Below are 19,497 nucleotides of genomic sequence, written 5' to 3' on the forward strand. Positions count from 1 at the left end.
CTGGATTCTTACACGTCCAATGATCTTGTCCTCCGCCCGACCTCATCCAGCTCCATTGTTGAGACTACAGTATCCAGAATTCTTTACAAATCTCAGTTTCTTTTTTTAAAGTCTTTTTTTTCTTTTTAAGATTTTATTTATTTATTTGTCAGAGAAAGAGAGCATGTGCAGGGAGAACAGCAGGCAGAGGGAGAAGCAGGCTCCCTGCCGAGCAGGGAGCCTGATGCAGGGCTTGATCCTAGGACCCTGGGATCATGACCTGAGCCGAAGGCAGACACTTAATCGACTGAGCCACCCAGGTGCCCCTAATCTCAATTTCAAGCAAATCCTGCATCATCTCCTGTTCGTAGTGGTCTAGTTCACTCCCTCTGGTGCCTCCCACGTTCCTTCTGTTCCACCATTACCTGCAGCTCTATCCCCCTCACCCTGTGCCTTGTACCCTCCGTCCTTCCGTGGTCAGTCGTAATCAGACCCTTAACTTGGATCCTCACATCTGTTGCTCTGACTTCTGTCTGCGACTGTGTGGCTGAAGGTAACGGACTTAGGACAAGCAGGGTGCTGATTGATCCCACCTGAGATTCATGAGCACAGATCTCAAGTCCATGGGCTGGCTGTCCAGCAGTCCTGCTTCCCAGGCCGCAGCTTCTCACCTGTCAGCATCTGACCCACTTGGCCATTCCCCCTCCTGACAGCTCTTTCTTCTTTTGGCTTCTGGGACTCATGAATCTCCTAGTTTTCTTTTTCCTCATAAACCAGTTATGGTTTATTCTGTCTCACTTCCTGAGTTCTCCTGAACTCTTTGACCCGTGAATGTCAGGGTCCCCCAGAGCAGTCCAGGCTCTTAGGTGCTTGAAACTACAACCTTCCAGGCATCTTTAAGTCTTTCCCTTCTGTCACACCTCCCATCTCGCCCATCAGCAAACCCGGGCAGCTCTGCCATCACAGAAGATCCAGAGTCCCATCCCCACTCACTGTGCGGCCATCACCCCATTCACGTCACCACCACCATCACCCGCCTTCTTGTAACCGCTTTCTAGCTGCTTTCCCCGCCTTACCTCGGCCCCTCCACCCCCACTGTTCCTTCTGTCTCTGGCCACCCTGGGCTCCCTGGTGTTCTTTCCACAAACCAGGCATGTCCCCACTTCAGGGCCTTTGCATCTGCATCTGCCCTGCCTTAAATTTTCTTCCTTTGGTGTTCACATGACTCATTCCCTTACCTCCTTCAGGTTTCTACTTGAGTGTTACCTTGAAATGATACCTTTCCTGACCGCTGTGTTTAAAACCTAACCTTGCTGTATCTCCAGCACTTACTATCCCTCTTTCCAGATTTATTTTCTCCAGAATAGAGGACATAACATACAATTTATTTTATTTACTCCTTTTGTGAATGAAGGAATGTATGTATAAATAATCAAATAGCTTGTAACTGTTAAGAGAGAAGGAAGCGAAGTTTTACAACAATAAAATGTTGCTGTTATACTTTTAGAGACTCAGTAGAGAAAAAAACTACAGACATCAATAAAACAGACTTTTCTATTTCTCAATAAGTTGCTAAGATCTCTGCATGTGGATTACTACTTCTTTGTGATGCAAGTTGTTTGAGTTTTTATATTTACCGTATATCATTGTATAAATTTAAGATGTACACCTTGTTAATTTGATACGTTTGTATACTGTAATAAGACTGTTGTAGTGATGTTTAGTACTTCTGGCATATATGTATAATAATTCACGGCATCGTTATCTGTATTTATGACACTGTGCATTAGATCTCTGTGACTTAGTTCTACTTGTTGCGAGTTGGTACCTTAAACAGCATCAGTCTCTGGCCTCGACTCCTGCCCCATCCCCTGATAATTACAGTGTTACTCTCTGTTTTTCATGAGTTTGTCTTTTTTAGATCTCACATATAAGTGATACCATATAGTGCTTGTCTTTCTCCGTCTGACTGTCGTGTGCTCAAGGTCCACCCATCCGTGTTGTCACAAATGGCAGGGAACTCTCCTTTCTCGTGGCTGAATTATTCAGCCTGTACCCCGTCTTTTTTACCCATTCATCCATTGATGAGCCTTTAGGTTGTTTCCATATCTTGGTTCCAGTGAATAATGCTTCAGTAAACATGGGGGCTCATGTATCTCTTCGAAATCCCGTTTCATTTCCTTTGAGTATGTAGCCAGACGTGGAATTGCTAGATGGTCTGCCAGATCGATTTTTAATTTTTTGAGGAAACTTCATAACGTTTTCAATCATGGTTGGACACGTTTACATTCCCACCGACTGTGTGCAAGGGTTCCCTTTTCACTCCATTCCTGTTGTCTCTTGTCTTCTTCTTGATAGCCATTCTGACAGTTTGAGCATCGTGACATTGCAGTGTTGATTTGCATTTCCCTGATGATGAGTGATGTTAAGCATCTTTTCATGTGCCTGTTGGCCATTTTGAAGTACTTTTTTGAAAAGCCTCTATTTAGTTCTTCCGTCCTTTTTAAAATTGGATTGTTTTTTGTCATTAAGTTGTATGAGTTCTTCTATATTTTGAATATTAGCCCCTTATCCAATATATTGCTTGCAGAAGTTTTCTCCCATTCTGTAGGTTGTCTTTTCATTTTGCTAGTGGTTTCTTTTGCCTTACAGAAAGAAGCTTTTAAGTTTGATGTAGTCCCCTTTGTTGATTTTAGCTTTTGTTGTTTGTGCTTTTGGCATCATATCCAAAATATCATTGCCAAGACCCGTGTCTGGGAGCTTCTAACCCATGTGTTCTTCTTGAAACTTGCTATCAGGTCTTATGTTTAAGTCTTTGATCTATTTTGAGTTAATTTTTGTGAGTGGCATGAGAGGGGCCCACTTTCATTGTCCTGCATGTGTTTATCCAGTTTTGCCAGCACCATTTGTTGGAGAGACTGTCCTTTCTCCATTGGGTGTTCTTGGCTCCCTTGTTGAATACTAGTTGACCATATATGCCAGGATTTGATCCTGGGCTCTCTGTGTTGTTCTGTTGGTCTGCATGTCTGTTTTTGTGCCAGTAATATTGTTTTCATTACTGTAGCTTTGTAGTATAGTTTGAAATTAGGAAGCGTGATGCCGCTAGCTCTGTTCTTTTTATCAGGACTGCTCTATCTTTTCAGGATCTTTTGTGATTCCACAACAAGTTTTAGGATTGTTTCTTCTATTTCTGTGAAGAATCCCTTGGGTGTTTTGATGGATATTATGTTAAATCTGTATGTGGCTTTGGGTAGTATAAGCACTTTAACAATATTAATTCTTCTGATCCATGAATATGCAATAGTTTTCCATTTGTGTCATCTTCAGTTTTTTCAGCAAACTCTTATAATTTCCGTTGTATAGATCTTTCCCTTACTTGGTTAAATTTTTTCTTGAGTGTTATATTGTTTTTGATGCTGTTGTGAATGGGATACTTTTCTTTTTCAGATGTTTCATCATGACTGTAAAGGAATACAACAGATTTATATGTGTTGATTTTGAATCCTACAACTTTACTGAATTTGTTAATCAGTTCCAGCAGTTTTATCTTGGTTTGCTCTTTGGGATTATATAAAATCATAACAAATAGCACCAATTTTACTGTCTTGCTGATTTGGCTGCCTTTTATTTCTTTGTCTCGCCTGACTGCTCAGCTAAGACTTCCAGTACTATATTGAGTAGGAGTGGAAAGAGTGGGCACCCTTGTCTTTTCTCTGATCTTAGATGAAAAGATTTCAGTTTTTCTCCATTGAGTGTGAGGTTAGCTGTTGGTTTGTTGCAAATCGCCTTTATTTTGTTGAGGTATGTTCCTTTTATATCCAATCGGTGAAGGGTTTTTATCATGAAAGGATGTTGCATTTTTTTCAGATGCTTTTGTTGTGTCTGTTGAGATGATCGTGTGATTTTTTTTAGTCGTTCATTTTATTGGGGTGATGTTTTACATTTATTGATTTGCGTATGTTGGACCATCCTTGCATCCCAGGGATAAATCCCACTTTGTCATGGTATATAATCCTATGTATGTGTTCTTGAATTCAGCTTGCCAGTATTTTAATGAGAATGTTTGCATCTGTATTCATCAGGGACGTTGGTCTATAGTTTTCTTGTGGTTGTCTTCTCTGCTTTTAGTATCAAGGTAATGCTGGCCTTATGGAATGAGTCTGGAAGTGTTCCTTCCTCCTCATTATTTTGAAGAGGTTGAGGAGGATTGTTGTTAATTTTTCTTAAAATGTTTGGTAGAGGGGCGCCTGGGTGGCACAGCAGTTAAGCGTCTGCCTTCGGCTCAGCGCGTGATCCCGGCGTTATGGGATCGAGCCCCACATCAGGCTCTTCCGCTATGAGCCTGCTTCTTCCTCTCCCACTCCCCCTGCTTGTGTTCCCTCTCTCGCTGGCTGTCTCTGTCTCTGTCGAATAAATAAATAAAATCTTTAAAAAAATTAAAAAAAAAATGTTTGGTAGAATTCACCGGTGAAGCTGTCAGTTCCTAAGGATTTCTGTGTTGGGAGGTTTTTGATTACTGATTCAATCCCGTTGCTCGTTATTGGTCTGTTCAGACTTTCTGTCTCTTTTTGATTCAGTCTTGGTGGGTTGTGTGTTTCTAGAAATGTATCCATCTCTTCTAGGTTATGTAAGTTCCTGGCCTATAATTGTTCATAGTGGTCCAGTATGATCTGATATATTTCTGTAGTATCAGTTGTAATGTCTTTCATTTTAAATTTTATTTGAGTCTCTTCTTTTTTTCTTAGTGTAAAGGTTTGTCAATGTGGTTTATCTTTTCAAAGAACCAGCTCTTGGTTTCTTTGATCTTCTCTGTTGTTTTTCTGGTCTCTGTTTCATTTGTTTCTGCTCTGAACCTTATTTTTTCCTCTCATCTAACTTTGGGGTTAATTTGTTATTTTTCTTAAAGTTCCTTGAAGTATAAATTAGGTCATTTGAAATCTTTCTAATTTCTCAGAATGTACATTTGTTGCTATAAACTTTCTCTCAGAGCTGCTTTAATCCATCCATTCCACAAATTTGATATGTTGTATTTTCATTTTCATTTGTTTTAAGAAGTTCGATTTCTTTTTTGATTTCTTCTTTGACCCCGTGGTTGTTCAGAATTATTTAATTTCCACATATTTATAGATCTTCTCACTTTCCTCTTGTTAATTTCTAATTTCATACCATCCTGGTCAGAAAAGATGGTATAATTTCTTCTTAAATTTTCTAACATTAGTTTTATGTCGTCTCATATGATCTGTCCTGGAGAATGTCCTGTGTGCACTTGGTGGTGGATGGAATGTTCTGTAATGTCTGTTCCAAGTCCATTTGTTCTGAAGTAGGGATCGATTGCAACATTTCCTTGCTGATTTTCTGTCTGGACGGTTCATCCATTGCTAATAGTGGAGAAGTGAAACCACCTACCGTTATCATACTGTCTGTTTCTTCTTTAAGATCTGTTAGTTTTTGCTGAATATATTCAAGTGCTTGGTGTTAGCAGCATGTATTTACAATTATTATATCTTCTTAATGCATTGACCCCTTTATTATTATATAGTGATCTTTGACTCGTTTCCGTTTCTGGTTTGAAGTCTATTTTGTCTGATGTAATTATGGCTATTCCCACTTTGTTTTGGTTTTCGTTAGCTTGGATGCTTGGAATCTTACCTTCCATTCCTTCACTTTGAGACTGTGTGTATCTTCCGAGTGATGAGTCTCCTTTAGGCAGCATATACTTGGGTCTTGTTTTTTTGTTTTTGATTTTTAGAGAGTGTGTGCACGTGCACAAGCAAGGGGAGGGGAAGGGTAGAGGGAGAGAATCTTGAGGGGGCTCCACGCCCAGCACAGGGCTCCATCTCATGACCCTGAGATCATGACCTGAGCCCAAATCAAGAGTCAGATGCTTCACCATCTGAACCACCCAGGCACCCCTTGTTTTTGTTTTTGTTTTTAGTCCATCCAGGCACTCTGTGCCTTTTTATTGGTGAGGTCAGTCCGTTTACGTTTGGGGTGATTATTGATATTTAAGCGCTTACTACTGCCAATTTATCTTTTGCCTTCTGGTTATTTTGTCTCCATTGTTTCTTTTAACTTTTGTTTCTCTCTACCTTTGCCAGTTGGTGGTTTTCCGTGGTGATTTGCTCCTTCTCCCTTTTTTATGTTTTGTGTCTCTGCCCTTGATTTTTGCCATGTGGTGAGCATGAGGTTAGTATAAAAGTCTCCTAGATAAACTTGTCCTTTCTCTGCTGATGGCAGCTTACCTTCATTCACCTATAAAGTTTCCATCCTTTTACGACTTCCCTTTATATTTCTGGTGTCACAAATTATCTCTTTTTTGCTATGAATTTGTTACCAAATTATAGTACAGTTATTTTTAATATCACTTTCCTTTAACATTTATGCTGCAATTAAGTATGCAACGTTATTCTGAAATAAAGTTACAGTTCTCTAATTCGAATGTCTTGTTTAAAATCTTAATCAGAATTTTGTGTGCTTTCATTTTTTCATTTCCGTTTTAAGAGCTCCTTTCAGTAAGGCACGTCTGGTGGTGGCGCACTCCCTCAGCTACTGTCTGTCTTGGAAAGCCTTTATCTCTTCTTCATATCAGAAGTATAGCTTTGCTGGGTAGAATATTCTTGGCTGATGGTTTTTATCTGTCAGTACTTTGGGTATATCACCCCACTCTCCTGGGCTGTAGTTTCTCCCGGGAAATCTGCTGATACCCTGGTGGGTGTGGGTGACATCCTTTACCCCCTGGTTGCCTTTAAAATTCTTTACCGTGGACTCTTGACAGTTTCATTATAAGGTGTGTTAGTGGAGGTCTTTTTACATTGAGATAGAAGGTGTTCTATTCAGCTGTGTGGACTTGTATGTCCAGTTCCCTTCCCAGTTTTGGAAAGTTCTCAACTATTATTTCTTTAAATAAATTACCCCCCCATGGTATCCCCATTTTCCTTATGTTTGCTTGTCTAATGGAGTATGATAACTCTTGTAGCATTTTTTCACTTTTTAAAAATCTCCATTCTCTCTCCTCTCCCACCCAAATCATTTCTAGATTCCCACCCTCCAAATCGAGTATTCTGTCTTCCATCCGATCTGCTGTTTCCAGTGCTTTCCAATGCACTGAAGAGGACTCATATATTGAGTCCTTCAGCTCCAGAATTTTTGCTTCTCTCTCATAATTTCAACCTCTTTCATTAATTTTATTCCTGAGTTCATTGAATTGCCTTTCTGAGTTTTCTTGTAGCTCATTGAATTGCTTCATAACCACTATTTTGTATCTTTCATCAGTGAGAACACAGTGTTTTGTGTCTTTGAGTTTGGTTGCTGCAGAATAGGCCTTTTCTTTTTGTGAAACCCTACTATTGTGATTTTTTTCATAGTGTGTCATGGAATGTACCTCTGCTGTCACATCTGAAGTAGCAAACACCTTTCCTGCTTAGGTAAGCTTTTGTTTCCTTGGATTCTAAGGGTTCAGTAGGTTGTCAATCAGAAGCCTTTCTTTTGTTTTCCAAAAGATGGCGCTGTAGCACAAGATTTTGGCTTCTCCTGGTGCTCTGTCTAACTGGGAAAGGAGCTAGGACAAGGCTGGTTTGCAGTTTTCATTGGACTCAACTTACCTCCGGTTTCAAATATCACAAAGCAAGATCTACACAGAGCCTGACTGGGGCTCTCTCTTCCTCACTCCGTCAACTGTCCGAGATTTATTCTGCGCTTAAGCTTCCTACCTTGTGCCGTTTCTATATCTGGCAAATGTGTTGAGTGGGAGATTGGCCATGTATTCGAGACAGACTCTTTTCCTTGGGCAAGACTTTTTTTCTGAAATACTCTAATACTTTCAGTCTGAGTTTTAGAAGCTGCTAACTTCCCCTGTAGTCTCCAGGTACAACAAGTGCACTACGACGAAAGTAGCACCACATATTTAGGTATCTCGAGGTTTCCAAATTGTTTCCGCAGCCCCACCCATTCTCCGGAAGTTGTCATGTGTTTTCACTCCAGAGTGATATCCTTCAATTTAGGGCAACCTGGAGCCTAAGCCGGCTCACAGAACCGGGTAAAATTCAGAAGTCAGAGGCAGTTGCCAGTCTTCTCGCCTCAGAATGGCTCGTGCCTCTGTTTTATTGTACTTAGTCCTATTTGCTTTCTCAGATACGTGATTTCTGTAAAAATAAGATTTTTGCAAGTTACATATTTTTACTTTTTGCAGCAGGAGTGAGAGACCTGGTGCTTCCTACTCCTTCCTATTCTGAATGAGAAATTCCTGTATACCAGGCTTTTTTGATGTTTTTAATTATCTAACATGTTCTTAGAAACTATCGTTATGTGTGATTGGTATCATTTGCACCAGGCAAGCGCAATGAAAATGTGGGATCATTGCCTTTTTGTATTAACGCCTGTTTCATGCAGTGGCATAGGTTTACATCAGGCTGTTTCATCCATTTATCAGCTATTTCTTGAACACTGATGACCCAGGACCTGTTGTGCACATGACTGGGGATGTAACAGTGAGCAGAACATGAGAAAAATACTTGCCGTGCAGCGCTTACTTTGAGGAGACCAGTGCAAAATCAGATACAAAGCAGGGTCATCGGCTGAGAATGAGGAAGGTGAAGAGTGTAATAGATGTTTGACAAGAAAAAGAATATGTGAAATGGTCAGCTTAGAGAAGAGGAAATGGTCTAGAGACACAGCTAAGGACTGCCAGTCATCACCAACTGTTCGATGTCAGTAGACATGAATTTGAAGAAACTGTTTTCTTCAGCTACGTTGTCAGCTTCCAGGGTAGGAGCACAAGTAGGAGAATCAGAGTCAGCCAAGACTGGGGTTTTCTAGGGTGGGCGTATTGGAGGAGAGGAGGGCAGAGAGATGGAAGGTGTGTGTGCAGAGCTGTCCATTGTAGTGATGGACCATGGAACCCAACCTGGGTAAATAAGGAAGAAAAGGGGAAAACTGAATAGCATTAGGACAGTGGATTTGATGTCTTGGTGGGAATGAGCATCATTGAAGTGGTGCCTGGATTGAGCATACTGTAAAGATGAGAGAGAATGGTGTACTTGAAATCAAGATTTGAGAGGCCATACAGTTACTAAAGAACGGAAAAGTGTACAGTAGCATTTCTCAGTAGGCGAACTACTAGCGTTTGGGGCAGGGCGATTCTCTGATGTGGGAGACTTTCACATTCTGTAAGATACTGAGCTTTCTTGGTCCCCAGACACTAAATACCTTTAGCCATCTCCTAGCTATACCTGTGTCAGCACCTCCCGCTCCCTGCTGTATGCACACCTATTCATTTCTAAGCTCAGACGAGGTGAGACCACAGGTCTAGGGTGTGACTGGTAGATTTCATGATTTTGCTGGAGACCAGCTAGGTTGTTTTGGGCTGCAAATGATAGAATTCTTAAATAATACAGATTTATTATCTCATGTAGGAAGTCAGAAGTAGACCATTTCAGTGCTGATAGTGGGGTTAGCTTCTCTCTGATTTTCATGCCTTTCCTCTCATGATTCTACTATACTCCCAAAATTCCAGATCATGTCTGGACACATGTGGCGACCAAAAGAAGGCTCGCTTCCTTTCATCCATCTCTCACTCTGTGGGAGACTTACACCTTTCCAGGAAGCCCCCTGGATATCTTCTCAAGGAACTGTTAGTTCTCGCCAGGTCACACCCCTAATTCTTAACCTGTACTGGCAGCATAGAGTGGGTCCCCCACCTCTGATTAAACCACCTTCAGTTTCGGTTGGCCTGTCTTGTCAGTGCACATTGTAGTCTGATACCTGAATTCGGTTCACAAGCAAGAGGGTAAAAAGCCCCACCCGTGTCTGCATGGGGGATTTGTATGCCCGAGAAGCCAGAGTGTCGCGTGGATTGTCTGTTTTTGGTGTTAAAGTCACTAAGAATAATAAAAAGGGTTGTAATGAAAGAAGGGCAGTGAACAATGTGTGAAATTGTTAGCCAAAGACAGAATAAGCAAGACAATGGATATTCAGCAGACAAGTAATGGGCATTTTAGCAGACTGGGATTTACAGGGTGGACAGAGGGAGCAAAGCAGAGCTAGGACACCTACCCGCCTCCACACCCTGCAGGATGTGGAGTCTAGGAGGAAAAGGAACTGTTAGTAGTATCCACTGGCTATTTTTATATCTCCCTTTTTCTGCTCTTCACTTAGGTATCTTTCTAATACATATATATATTTTTTTGAGAAAGAGAGCATGCATGCACTTGTGTGCCTGTGGTGGGGGGAGGGGCAGACGGAGAGGGAGAGAGAATCTTAAGTAGACTCAGCACTGAGCATGGAGCCCTGCACGGGCCAGGCTTGATCTCACCACCCTGAGGTCACGACCTGAGCCACAATCAGGAGTTGGTCACTTAACTTACTGAGCCACCCAGGCGCCCCCTTAGATATCTTTTAAAAACAAATAAAGGATGTTCTTTTAAAAATATTAAGTACAAATGCATTGATATTTACGATGTTTTGAACTGGAAAAGTATACGAAGTACTTACTCAATGTAGAAGATCATGGTTGGATGCACGATAGGCACATCTTACACCTTTAATTCAAATTAACCAGTGTTTATGCATATGAAGATCATGATCCTATTCTCCGTACAGATGGCGATAATTAATTAGAAAGTCTCCCTCTTCTGAAGGCCACAGTATTTTGGAGCTCGTGTGTGTGTGTGTGTGTGTGTGTGTGTGTGTGTGTATCTTTGCTCCCTCTGTCCATCCTATAAATCCCAGTCTACTAAAATGCCCTTTACTTGTCTGCTGGAGTTACGTGTGATATGTATATGTGTGTGTGTGAGTATATACATATGTATATACACCTATGTGAGTGTGTATATATATTATACATATTATATACATACACACACATAAAATATACACACATATATGTACATACGCACATATATAAAACATACGTTATACATAAAAGTAATATGGCATATAAGCAATAATATGTTACATAAGGTAATATATAAATAATATAAGTAGTATAAAGCAATCAGCAATGATTTGTACTAACCAGAAATTATGCTGAGATACTTACTATTGCAAACCCTCCATAAGATAGCACAATAACTATTCTAGGACCAGGGTGGTTTCATTTCTGATAAAATGCTTTAAAGTTTTCTTTGTTTCCATATCTTCTGATAATATCTGGGAATAAACCTCAGTAGAGTTAATGTTTCTTAAATACCTTGCATCTTCTGATTAGAACCTCAAGAATAATAATCTCTATTTTAACTAAATCAATGAGCCGAAGTCATCTGTAAGTGGGTGGGCTTCAACTTTCATACATAAAATTTGGGGACCAGCATTTCTATGTATTGTATTCACTTGACCCTTGAAACAGTGCGGATTTGAACTGGGTGGGTCCTGTGGATTTTTTTTTTTTTTATAAATACAGTACAGCCGATGTGTTTTTTCTTCCTTATGATTTTCTCAGTAACATTTCCTTCTTTTCAGCTTATCTGGTTGTAAGAATACAGTGTATAATACATAGAGCATACAAAGTATTATCAATCAACTGTATCTGGTCTACAGGAAGCTTTCAGTAGTTGTTTTGGGGTCAGAAGTTATATACAGATTTTCACCTGCATGGGGACGCTCAGTGCCCCTAAACACCCCACCCCTGCACTGTTTATGGTTGACTATTAAATCTCTAAACCACCCTTAACACACCAGACTCTGTTTTTAATGCATCATCTGACCCAGGAAGTTTTTGGGGTTATCATATGATGACACTTCCTGCTAGGATGAACGGGGGCTGAATGGTCGTTGGCTCAGTGGTAGAATGCACCAGCCGTGTTTGAAATGGATAATCTCACAAGTTAGTAGGCAGATCCTTTCCTACATCTGTTATACTTTTAAAGAATCATGCATTGGAGTTTTGAGATTTAATTGTGATGTGTTTACATGCTTTTTGTCGATGGGTAGATGTTTTGATCAGAATTATATAAAGATTTCTCTAGAAAGAAATATATTGCTCATGGTTTTAAAAATATAAAATGTGGCCTTATTACTCATTTTTTTCTTTTATTCTCTTTTTTTAAGAGTCAACACAGACTGTTCAGGCTCTACAGTATTCAACTGTTGACGGTCCACTGACAGCAAGCAAAGATTTAGAAATAAAAACCTTAAAAGAAGAAATTGAAAAACTAAGGAAACAAGTAAGAGGTAAATTTCTGATTCACTATTAATTCAGTTTAGTAGATTTTTTAAAAAATGTTTGAGTGCCTGTCATGTGTTATGTGAGCTCCGTGGCCGTGAGGGAAGGGCAAGTAAGAATGGTTTCTGCTTGGGGTGCCTCGTGGCTCAGTCAGTGAAGCGTCCGACTCTCGATCTCAGCTTAGGTCATGATCTCACGGTCATGAGTTTGAGCCCTGTCAGGCTCCATGCTCAGTGGGGAGTTTGCTTGAGATTCTCCTTCTCCCTCTGTCCTTCCGCCCCCTACCCCCCGCACGTGCAACTGTCTCTCTCTCTCTCAAAAAAAAAAAAAAAAAAAAAAAAGTTTCTGCTTCCAAGGAGCTCACATTTTGGTATGGTGAAAAAACAGATTTGCAATACAGTGGAGAGGCTGTGAGAAAAAGAAGCATGGGTCATTTAGGAGGGGCACCTAACCACGGTTTAAGTTAACAAAGATTGATGTTTTTGGAAGAACCTGTTAGTTTGCGATGTTTCGTTGGAATCTTTCTGGCTGAGCATATATAGGAAAAGGGGAAAGAGTGTTAGGAGTGAGGAAGAAGGACCGTGTGGACAAGGGTACCACATGTATGCAAACACAGAGGCATGTGAAAATTTATTTTCTCCATAACAATTCCTTTCGGCCTGTTGATGAGATTTAATTAAAATTAACTTGGACAGCTGTTGATATGCCTATTATATCCATTCATGCATTTATTCTGTTCATTCAACAAATATTTATTGGGCACCTACTCTGTACCAGGTGGTGTTTTAGGCTCTTGGGATGCAGTACCAAACAAAATTAATAAAATCTTTGTTTTGCTGGGGGGGAAGGCACACAACAGACAAAATAACTATATAACTTTGTAAATGATACAGTATGTTAGAAGGCGGTAAGTACTTAAACACAGAGCAGAATGAGGAGAATGGGTCAGAAGTACAGGAGGAGGAGTTTTATAATTTTAGGGTGGTCTGGGTGTAAGCCTCATTGAGGAGGTGACATGTGAACAAAAACTTGAAGAAGGTAGGAGCTTAGCCATGCAGTTAAATGGGAAACACATGTTCCAGGCAGAAGGACCAACCAGTGCAAAGGCCCTGAAGTCAGAATGTGCCTCATGAGTGCAGTTAGGACCCAGAGGACAGCATGGCTGGAGCAGGAGGAGCAAGCAGGGGAGAGTGGAGGAGGTGAGGCTGGAGAAGTAAAGGGGTGGGGAGGGCCTGTGGCCTGTTTGGTAGAGTCTCACCTACTGTTATAAGGTTTTTGACTTTTTCTGTCAATGTAATGGGAGCCTTTTGCAGGGTTTAGAGGCATGGCACCTTACCTAAGTGTAAGGAGAGAGAGGAAGAAGGTAGTAGTTTAGCTAGGATCATCAGACCTCCAGAAATACTATTTTAAGACCAAAGTAAGTGAAGGAGAAGAAAGAATCTGATACAGGGTCTTTTATAAAAAGGACTGTTTAAAATGCCACGTTAATACTTTGCTTGTATTAAATACACATGGAGCTCTTAAATTTGATAATTCATGCTGTTCTATTTTTTTAAGTGGCTCTCTTCTTAAGAGATACCTCTTTATCAAGTTTCTATAGCTTTATCTTTCTAAAATTAGGGTAGATTAGGAATATGATAAGCAGAATCCTTCACTTTGCTATCAACAATAAAACATCAATAGCAGTGAATCTGTTACAGTTATTTGACACTGAAAAAGCAGTAGAACACAAGACCAGCTGGGATGGTCAGTGATTATCTTCAAAGAGGTAATATGGATTGGGATGACTTCCTCATAAGCCCATCTTACTTATTAGCTTGAAGAGGGTTTTTTTCTTTTTATAAATTGATTCCTTTGGATTTTCTGTGCGATCGTCACGCATCTGCAAATAGGAACAGTTGTATTTTTGCCTGTTTGATCTGTATGCTGTATGCTTTTTATTTCTTTTTATTGCCCCGGCTAGAATTTGCAGCACTGTATTGAAGAATAGTGGTGAGAACAGACATCCTGGCTTTCTGAGGGGAGAGCATTCTGTCTTTCACCCTTGACTGTAATATTAGCTATAGGTTTTTTTATTGATGCTCTTTATCAAGTAAGAAGTTCCCATCTACTCCTATATTTCTGAGGTTGTTTTTTTTTAAATCACAAATGGTTGTTGAAATTTGTCAAATATTTTTTCATCATTTATTGATATAAATATGTGATTTTTTTTCTTCAGTTAGCCTGTTAATATGGTGGATTAGATTGGTTGATTTTGAAATATTGAACCAAATTTACATCCTTGGAATATATACATCACTGGTCATGGTGTGTAATTATTTTTATATATTACTGAATTTTATTCCTAGTATTCTGTTAAGGATTTTTTGCATCTATGTACATGAGGGATTTTGGCCTTTGGTTTTCTTTCCCGTCCTTCTTTCCTTCCGTCCGTCCATCAGTCTTTGTTTTTGTTCCTTTGTTTTTTTCTTTTTTTTTTTTTAAAGATTTTATTTATTTATTTGACAGAGATAGAGACAGCCAGCGAGAGAGGGAACACAAGCAGGGGGAGTGGGAGAGGAAGAAGCAGGCTCATAGCAGAGGAGCCTGATGTGGGGCTCGATCCCATAATGCCAGGATCACGCCCTGAGCTGAAGGCAGACGCCCAACCGCTGTGCCACCCAGGCGCCCCTGTTTTTTTGTTTTCTTATTGAGATATAATTGACATATAACATTATATTAGTTTTAGGTGTACACATAATGATTCGGTATTTGTGTATATTGTGAAATGATCACCAAAGGAAGTTCATTTAACTTCCATCAGTGCACATAATTACAGACTTTTTTTCTTGTGATGAGAAATCTTAAGAGCTACTCTTCTTAACAACTTTTAAATATCTAGTACGATATTATTAACTACAGTTCTTGTGCTGTACATTACATCCCCAAGACTGGAAGTTTATACCTGTAGGTCACCTTTATTTACCCCATGAACTCGCCCTGCACCCCTGCCTTTTGCAACCACCAATCTCTGAGCTCAGGGTTTGTTTGTTTGTTTTTTCCTTTAGATCCCACATATAAGTGAGATCATACAGTGTTTGTCTTTCTTTAACTTAATTCATTTAGCATAATTCCCTCAAGGTCCATCCATATTGTTGCAAATGGCAAAGTATTCTTCATTTCAGCGTGTCAGTAATGTTCCATTGTACATAGACCCCACATTTTCTTTATCCATTTGTCCATCAGTAGACATTTAGGTTGCTTCCATGTCTTGACTATTGTGAATAATGCGGCACCGAATGTGGAAATGCACATATCTTTTCAATTCACTGTTATTGTTTTCTTTAGATGAATATTCAGAAGTGGAATTGCTGGATCCTATGGTAGTTCTATTTTTAATTTTTTGAGGAACCTTCTTACTGTTTTCCAGAGTGGCTGCACCAATTTACATCTCCACCAACCGTGCACAGCTATTCCCTTTAATGCACATCCTTGCCAGCATTTGTTATTTCTTGTTTTTTGAACGACAGCCATTCTGATAGGTACAAGGTGATCCCTCACTGTGGTTTTGATTTGCGTTTCCCTGATAATTCATGATGTTGTACCTTTTCATGTACCTGTTGGCCATCTCTATGTCTTCTTTGGGAGAAATGTCTATTCAGATCCTTTGTCCATTTTTTAAATTGGATTGTTTGCCATTAAGTTTTTTGAGTTTTTAAAAAATGTATTTTCAGTGTTAACCCCTTGTCAGATACATGATTTGTGAATATTGGTTGCCTTTTTATTTTGTTGATGGTTTCCTTTACTGTTCAGAAGTGAGTTTGATGTAGTCTCACTTGTTGATTTTTGCTTTTGGTGCCTCTTGTGTGGCTGTGGTATCAGTGTAATGCTGGCCTCATAAAATGAGTTTGGAAGTATTTCCTCCTCTTCCATTTTTAAGAAGAGTTTGAGAAGGATTGGTATTAATTCTTTTAAAAATGTTTGATATAATTCACCAGTAAAACCATTAGGTCCTGGGTTTTTCTTTCATTTTTGGTTTGTTTAGATTTTTTAATTTATTCACAATTCAGTCTTATTTGGTTGTATGTTTCTATAAATTTATCAGTTTCTTCTAGGTTATCCAGTTTACTGGCATGTAATTGTTCATAGTAGTCTCTTATGATCTTTGTATTTCTGTGCTGCCCATTTAAATGTTTCCTCTTTCATTTCTGATTTTATTTATATGAGTCTTCTCTTTTTTCTGGCCTAACTAAAGTTTTGCCAATTTTGACTCTCGGTTCAAAAAACAATCTCTTAGTTCAGTTTCATTGATCTTTTCTTTTGTTTTCCTGGTGTTTAATTCATTTATTGCTGCTCTGATCTTTGTTAATTCCTTTCTTCTGCTAACTTTAGGTTTAATATGTTCTTTTTCTAGCTGTTTGATGTATAAAGTTAGGTGTTCAAGATCTTTCATTTTTTAATGTAGGTGTTTATCACCATATATTTCCTTTTTAGAGCTGCTTTTGCCATATTCTATAAGTTTTGGTATATAGTGTTTCCATTTTTGTTTGTTACAAGATATGTTTTTATTTCCCTTTTAATTTATTTTTGTGATCCATTGGCTGTTCAGGAGTGTATTGTTCAATTTCCACATTTTTCTGAGTTCTCCAGTTTCTTCCTTTATTGATTTCTAATGTCATAATTTTGTGCTTAGAAAAGACCCTTGGTTATGATTTCGGCTTTTGCTAAATTTCTTAAGACTTGTTTTGTAATCTATCTTTTGATGTATCCTGTTCCATGTGCTTTTGGGAAGAATGTATATTCTGTTGCTATTGGATGGAATGTTCTATATATGTCTGTTAGATCCATTTGGTCTAAAGTAGAGTTCACAACCAATATCTCCTTACTGATTTTCTGTCTGAATGATGTATCCATGGTTGGAAGTAGGGTATAGAAGTCCCCTCCTACTGTCGTATTGTCCGTTTCTCCTTTCACGTCTGTTGTATCTGCTCAGTATATTTAGGTGCTGCAGTAAGTGGGTGCATATATATTATAATCGTCATATCTTCTTGATGAATTGACCTTTTCATTATTACACAGTAACTTTTCTGTTTCTTGTTACTATTCTTGACTTAACATTTATTTTGTCTAAGTATAGCTACCCTTGTTCTCTTTTGGTTTCCACTTGCATGGAATATCTTGTCCTGTCCCTTCATTTTGAGTCTTTGTGTCTCATTAAAGGTGAAGCGTGCCTTTTATAGACAGCATATAGTTGGGTCTTGTTTTTTTTATTTTTTATTTTTTTAAGATTTTATTTTATTTGACAGAGATAGAGACAGCCAGCGAGAGAGGGAACACAAGCAGGGGGAGTGGGAGAGGAAGAAGCAGGCTCCCAGCAGAGGAGCCTGATGTGGGGCTCGATCCCAGAACGCCGGGATCATGCCCTGAGCCGAAGGCAGACGCTTAACCACTGTGCCACCCAGGCGCCCCATGGGTCTTGTTTTTTTTAAACCATTCAGCCACTCTGGGTCTTTTTGTTGGAGAATTTAATCCATTTATATTTTAAGTAATTATTAATAGGTAAGGATTTACTAATGTCATCCTATTAATTGTTTTCTGATGTTTTGTAGTTCCTTGGTTTCTCTCTTCCTCTCTTATTGGCTTCATTTGTAAACTGTTGATTTTCTGTAGTGTTGATTCCCTTCTCTATCTGTTGTATACCTCCTGTTGTTGTTTGCTTTATGGTTACCATTAGGCTCACATAAAATACCTTAGTTATAACAGTCTGTTTTGTGTTGATACCAATTGTTTATTCTCCTGGTTTATCTTATAATTGCTTTAAGTATTTTTCTTCATATGTTTTAGAAGCACGTAAGATAAGGTTATAATATTTCCTGCAACTGTGAAATATAATTTAGAAAACTGAAGAGGAGAAAAAAATCCTTGTGGATTTACCCATACTTTATATACTGTGCTCTTTCTTTCTTCCTGATATTGCTGAGCTCCTTGTTCTCTAATTTGTTTTCTGTTGAGGTAATTTCCTTTAGCCGTTTTTTTTGTTGTTGTTGTTTTGTTTTGTTTTAAGATAGCCCTGCTATCCAGCAAATTCTCTTAGCTTTTGTTCATCCGAGAATGTCTAAATTTTCTCTTTATTACCAAAGAATATGTTTGCAGAGCATAGGATCCTGGGTTGATAGTTCCTTTAGCATCTGAAAAATAGTGTACCACTTCCTTAGGACTCCCTGGTTTTTGAGGAGACATTCACTGTCATTCTGAATATTTTTTTCACTTCATCTACAGTGTAGATTTTCTCTGGCTGCTTGCAAGGTTTTTTCCTTTTATAGTTTTCTGATGTTTAATGGTGTGTGTTGGCATGGATTTCTTTGGACTTATTCGGTTTGGGATTTGTTCATCTTCTGGAATCTGCAGGTTTAATGTGTCTTGCTAAATTTGGGATGTTTTTAGACCATACTTCTTTGAGTACTTTTACAGACCTGCCTACTTTCACTTCTTTTTCTGGGACTGTGATGACATGGATGTGAGATCTTTTGTTACTAGCCCACAAATATTTGGGTCTCTGTTCGTTTTGTTTTCATTCTGTTTTTTTCTCCACTATTCATACTGGTCAGGATCCACTGTTTTATCTTCCATTTCATTGATTCTTTCCTCCGATCCCTATTGAATCCATCCACCCAGATTTTTATTTTATTTATTTCTAAAATTTCCATTTTGTTTTTTGTAAACTTCTGTTTCTTTGCTGAGACTTCCTGTATCTTTGCTTGGGTCTTCTGTTTGTTGATTTATTTCAGATGTATTCATAATTGCTCAGCAAAGTGTTTTATCATAACTGTTTTAATGTCTTGTCAGATATATTTTTTTAAAGATTTTATTTATTTTAAAAAGAGAGCGAGAGAGCACACGAGCGGGGAGAGCACACAAGGGAGAGAAAATCTTAAGCAGGCTCTACACTCAGTGTAGAGCCAGACACAGGGCTCGATCTCACGATCCTGAGATCATGACCCAAACCAAAATCAGGAGTCAGATACCGAACCAACTGCGCCACCAAGGTGCACTGTGTCAGATATTTCTAGCATCTCTACTATTTCAGTGTCAGCATCTATTGATTTTCTTTTCTCATTCAGGTTGAGGTTTTCCTGTTTGCTGATAGGATGAGTGATTTTCAGTTAGTGACTCTGAATCTTATTTAAACCTTCCATTTTAGCTGGCTTTTCCTGACACCGTTCTAGCAGTGGTGGATTGCCAGGTTGAGGTAAAAGTTCAGTTTCTGCACTGAGACTCCCTTGACACCCAAAAAAGGGCTCCTTATTCTTCCTGGAAGGGGTTAGGTGTTCTAGGCCCCCATTTGGTTTCCACTGACACTGTGATGGGCCTGGCCTTAGTAC

General features: G+C 39.1%; 1 protein-coding gene across 14 annotated transcripts in view; it reads left to right on the forward strand.

Annotated features, from left to right (window-relative positions):
* The window catches only part of CDC42BPA (CDC42 binding protein kinase alpha), a 309,574-nt gene that overhangs the window by 159,860 nt on the left and 130,217 nt on the right, over nucleotides 1-19,497 (forward strand). For all 14 annotated transcript variants that reach the window (XM_057314949.1, XM_057314950.1, XM_044387983.3 and 11 more), the window contains exon 11: nucleotides 12,022-12,144. In XM_057314949.1, coding sequence (XP_057170932.1) covers nucleotides 12,022-12,144 — 123 coding nt within the window. The remainder of the gene's footprint in view (nucleotides 1-12,021; nucleotides 12,145-19,497) is intronic.

This window comes from Ursus arctos, unplaced genomic scaffold (assembly GCF_023065955.2).
Source record: "Ursus arctos isolate Adak ecotype North America unplaced genomic scaffold, UrsArc2.0 scaffold_2, whole genome shotgun sequence".
NCBI lineage: Eukaryota > Metazoa > Chordata > Mammalia > Carnivora > Ursidae > Ursus > Ursus arctos.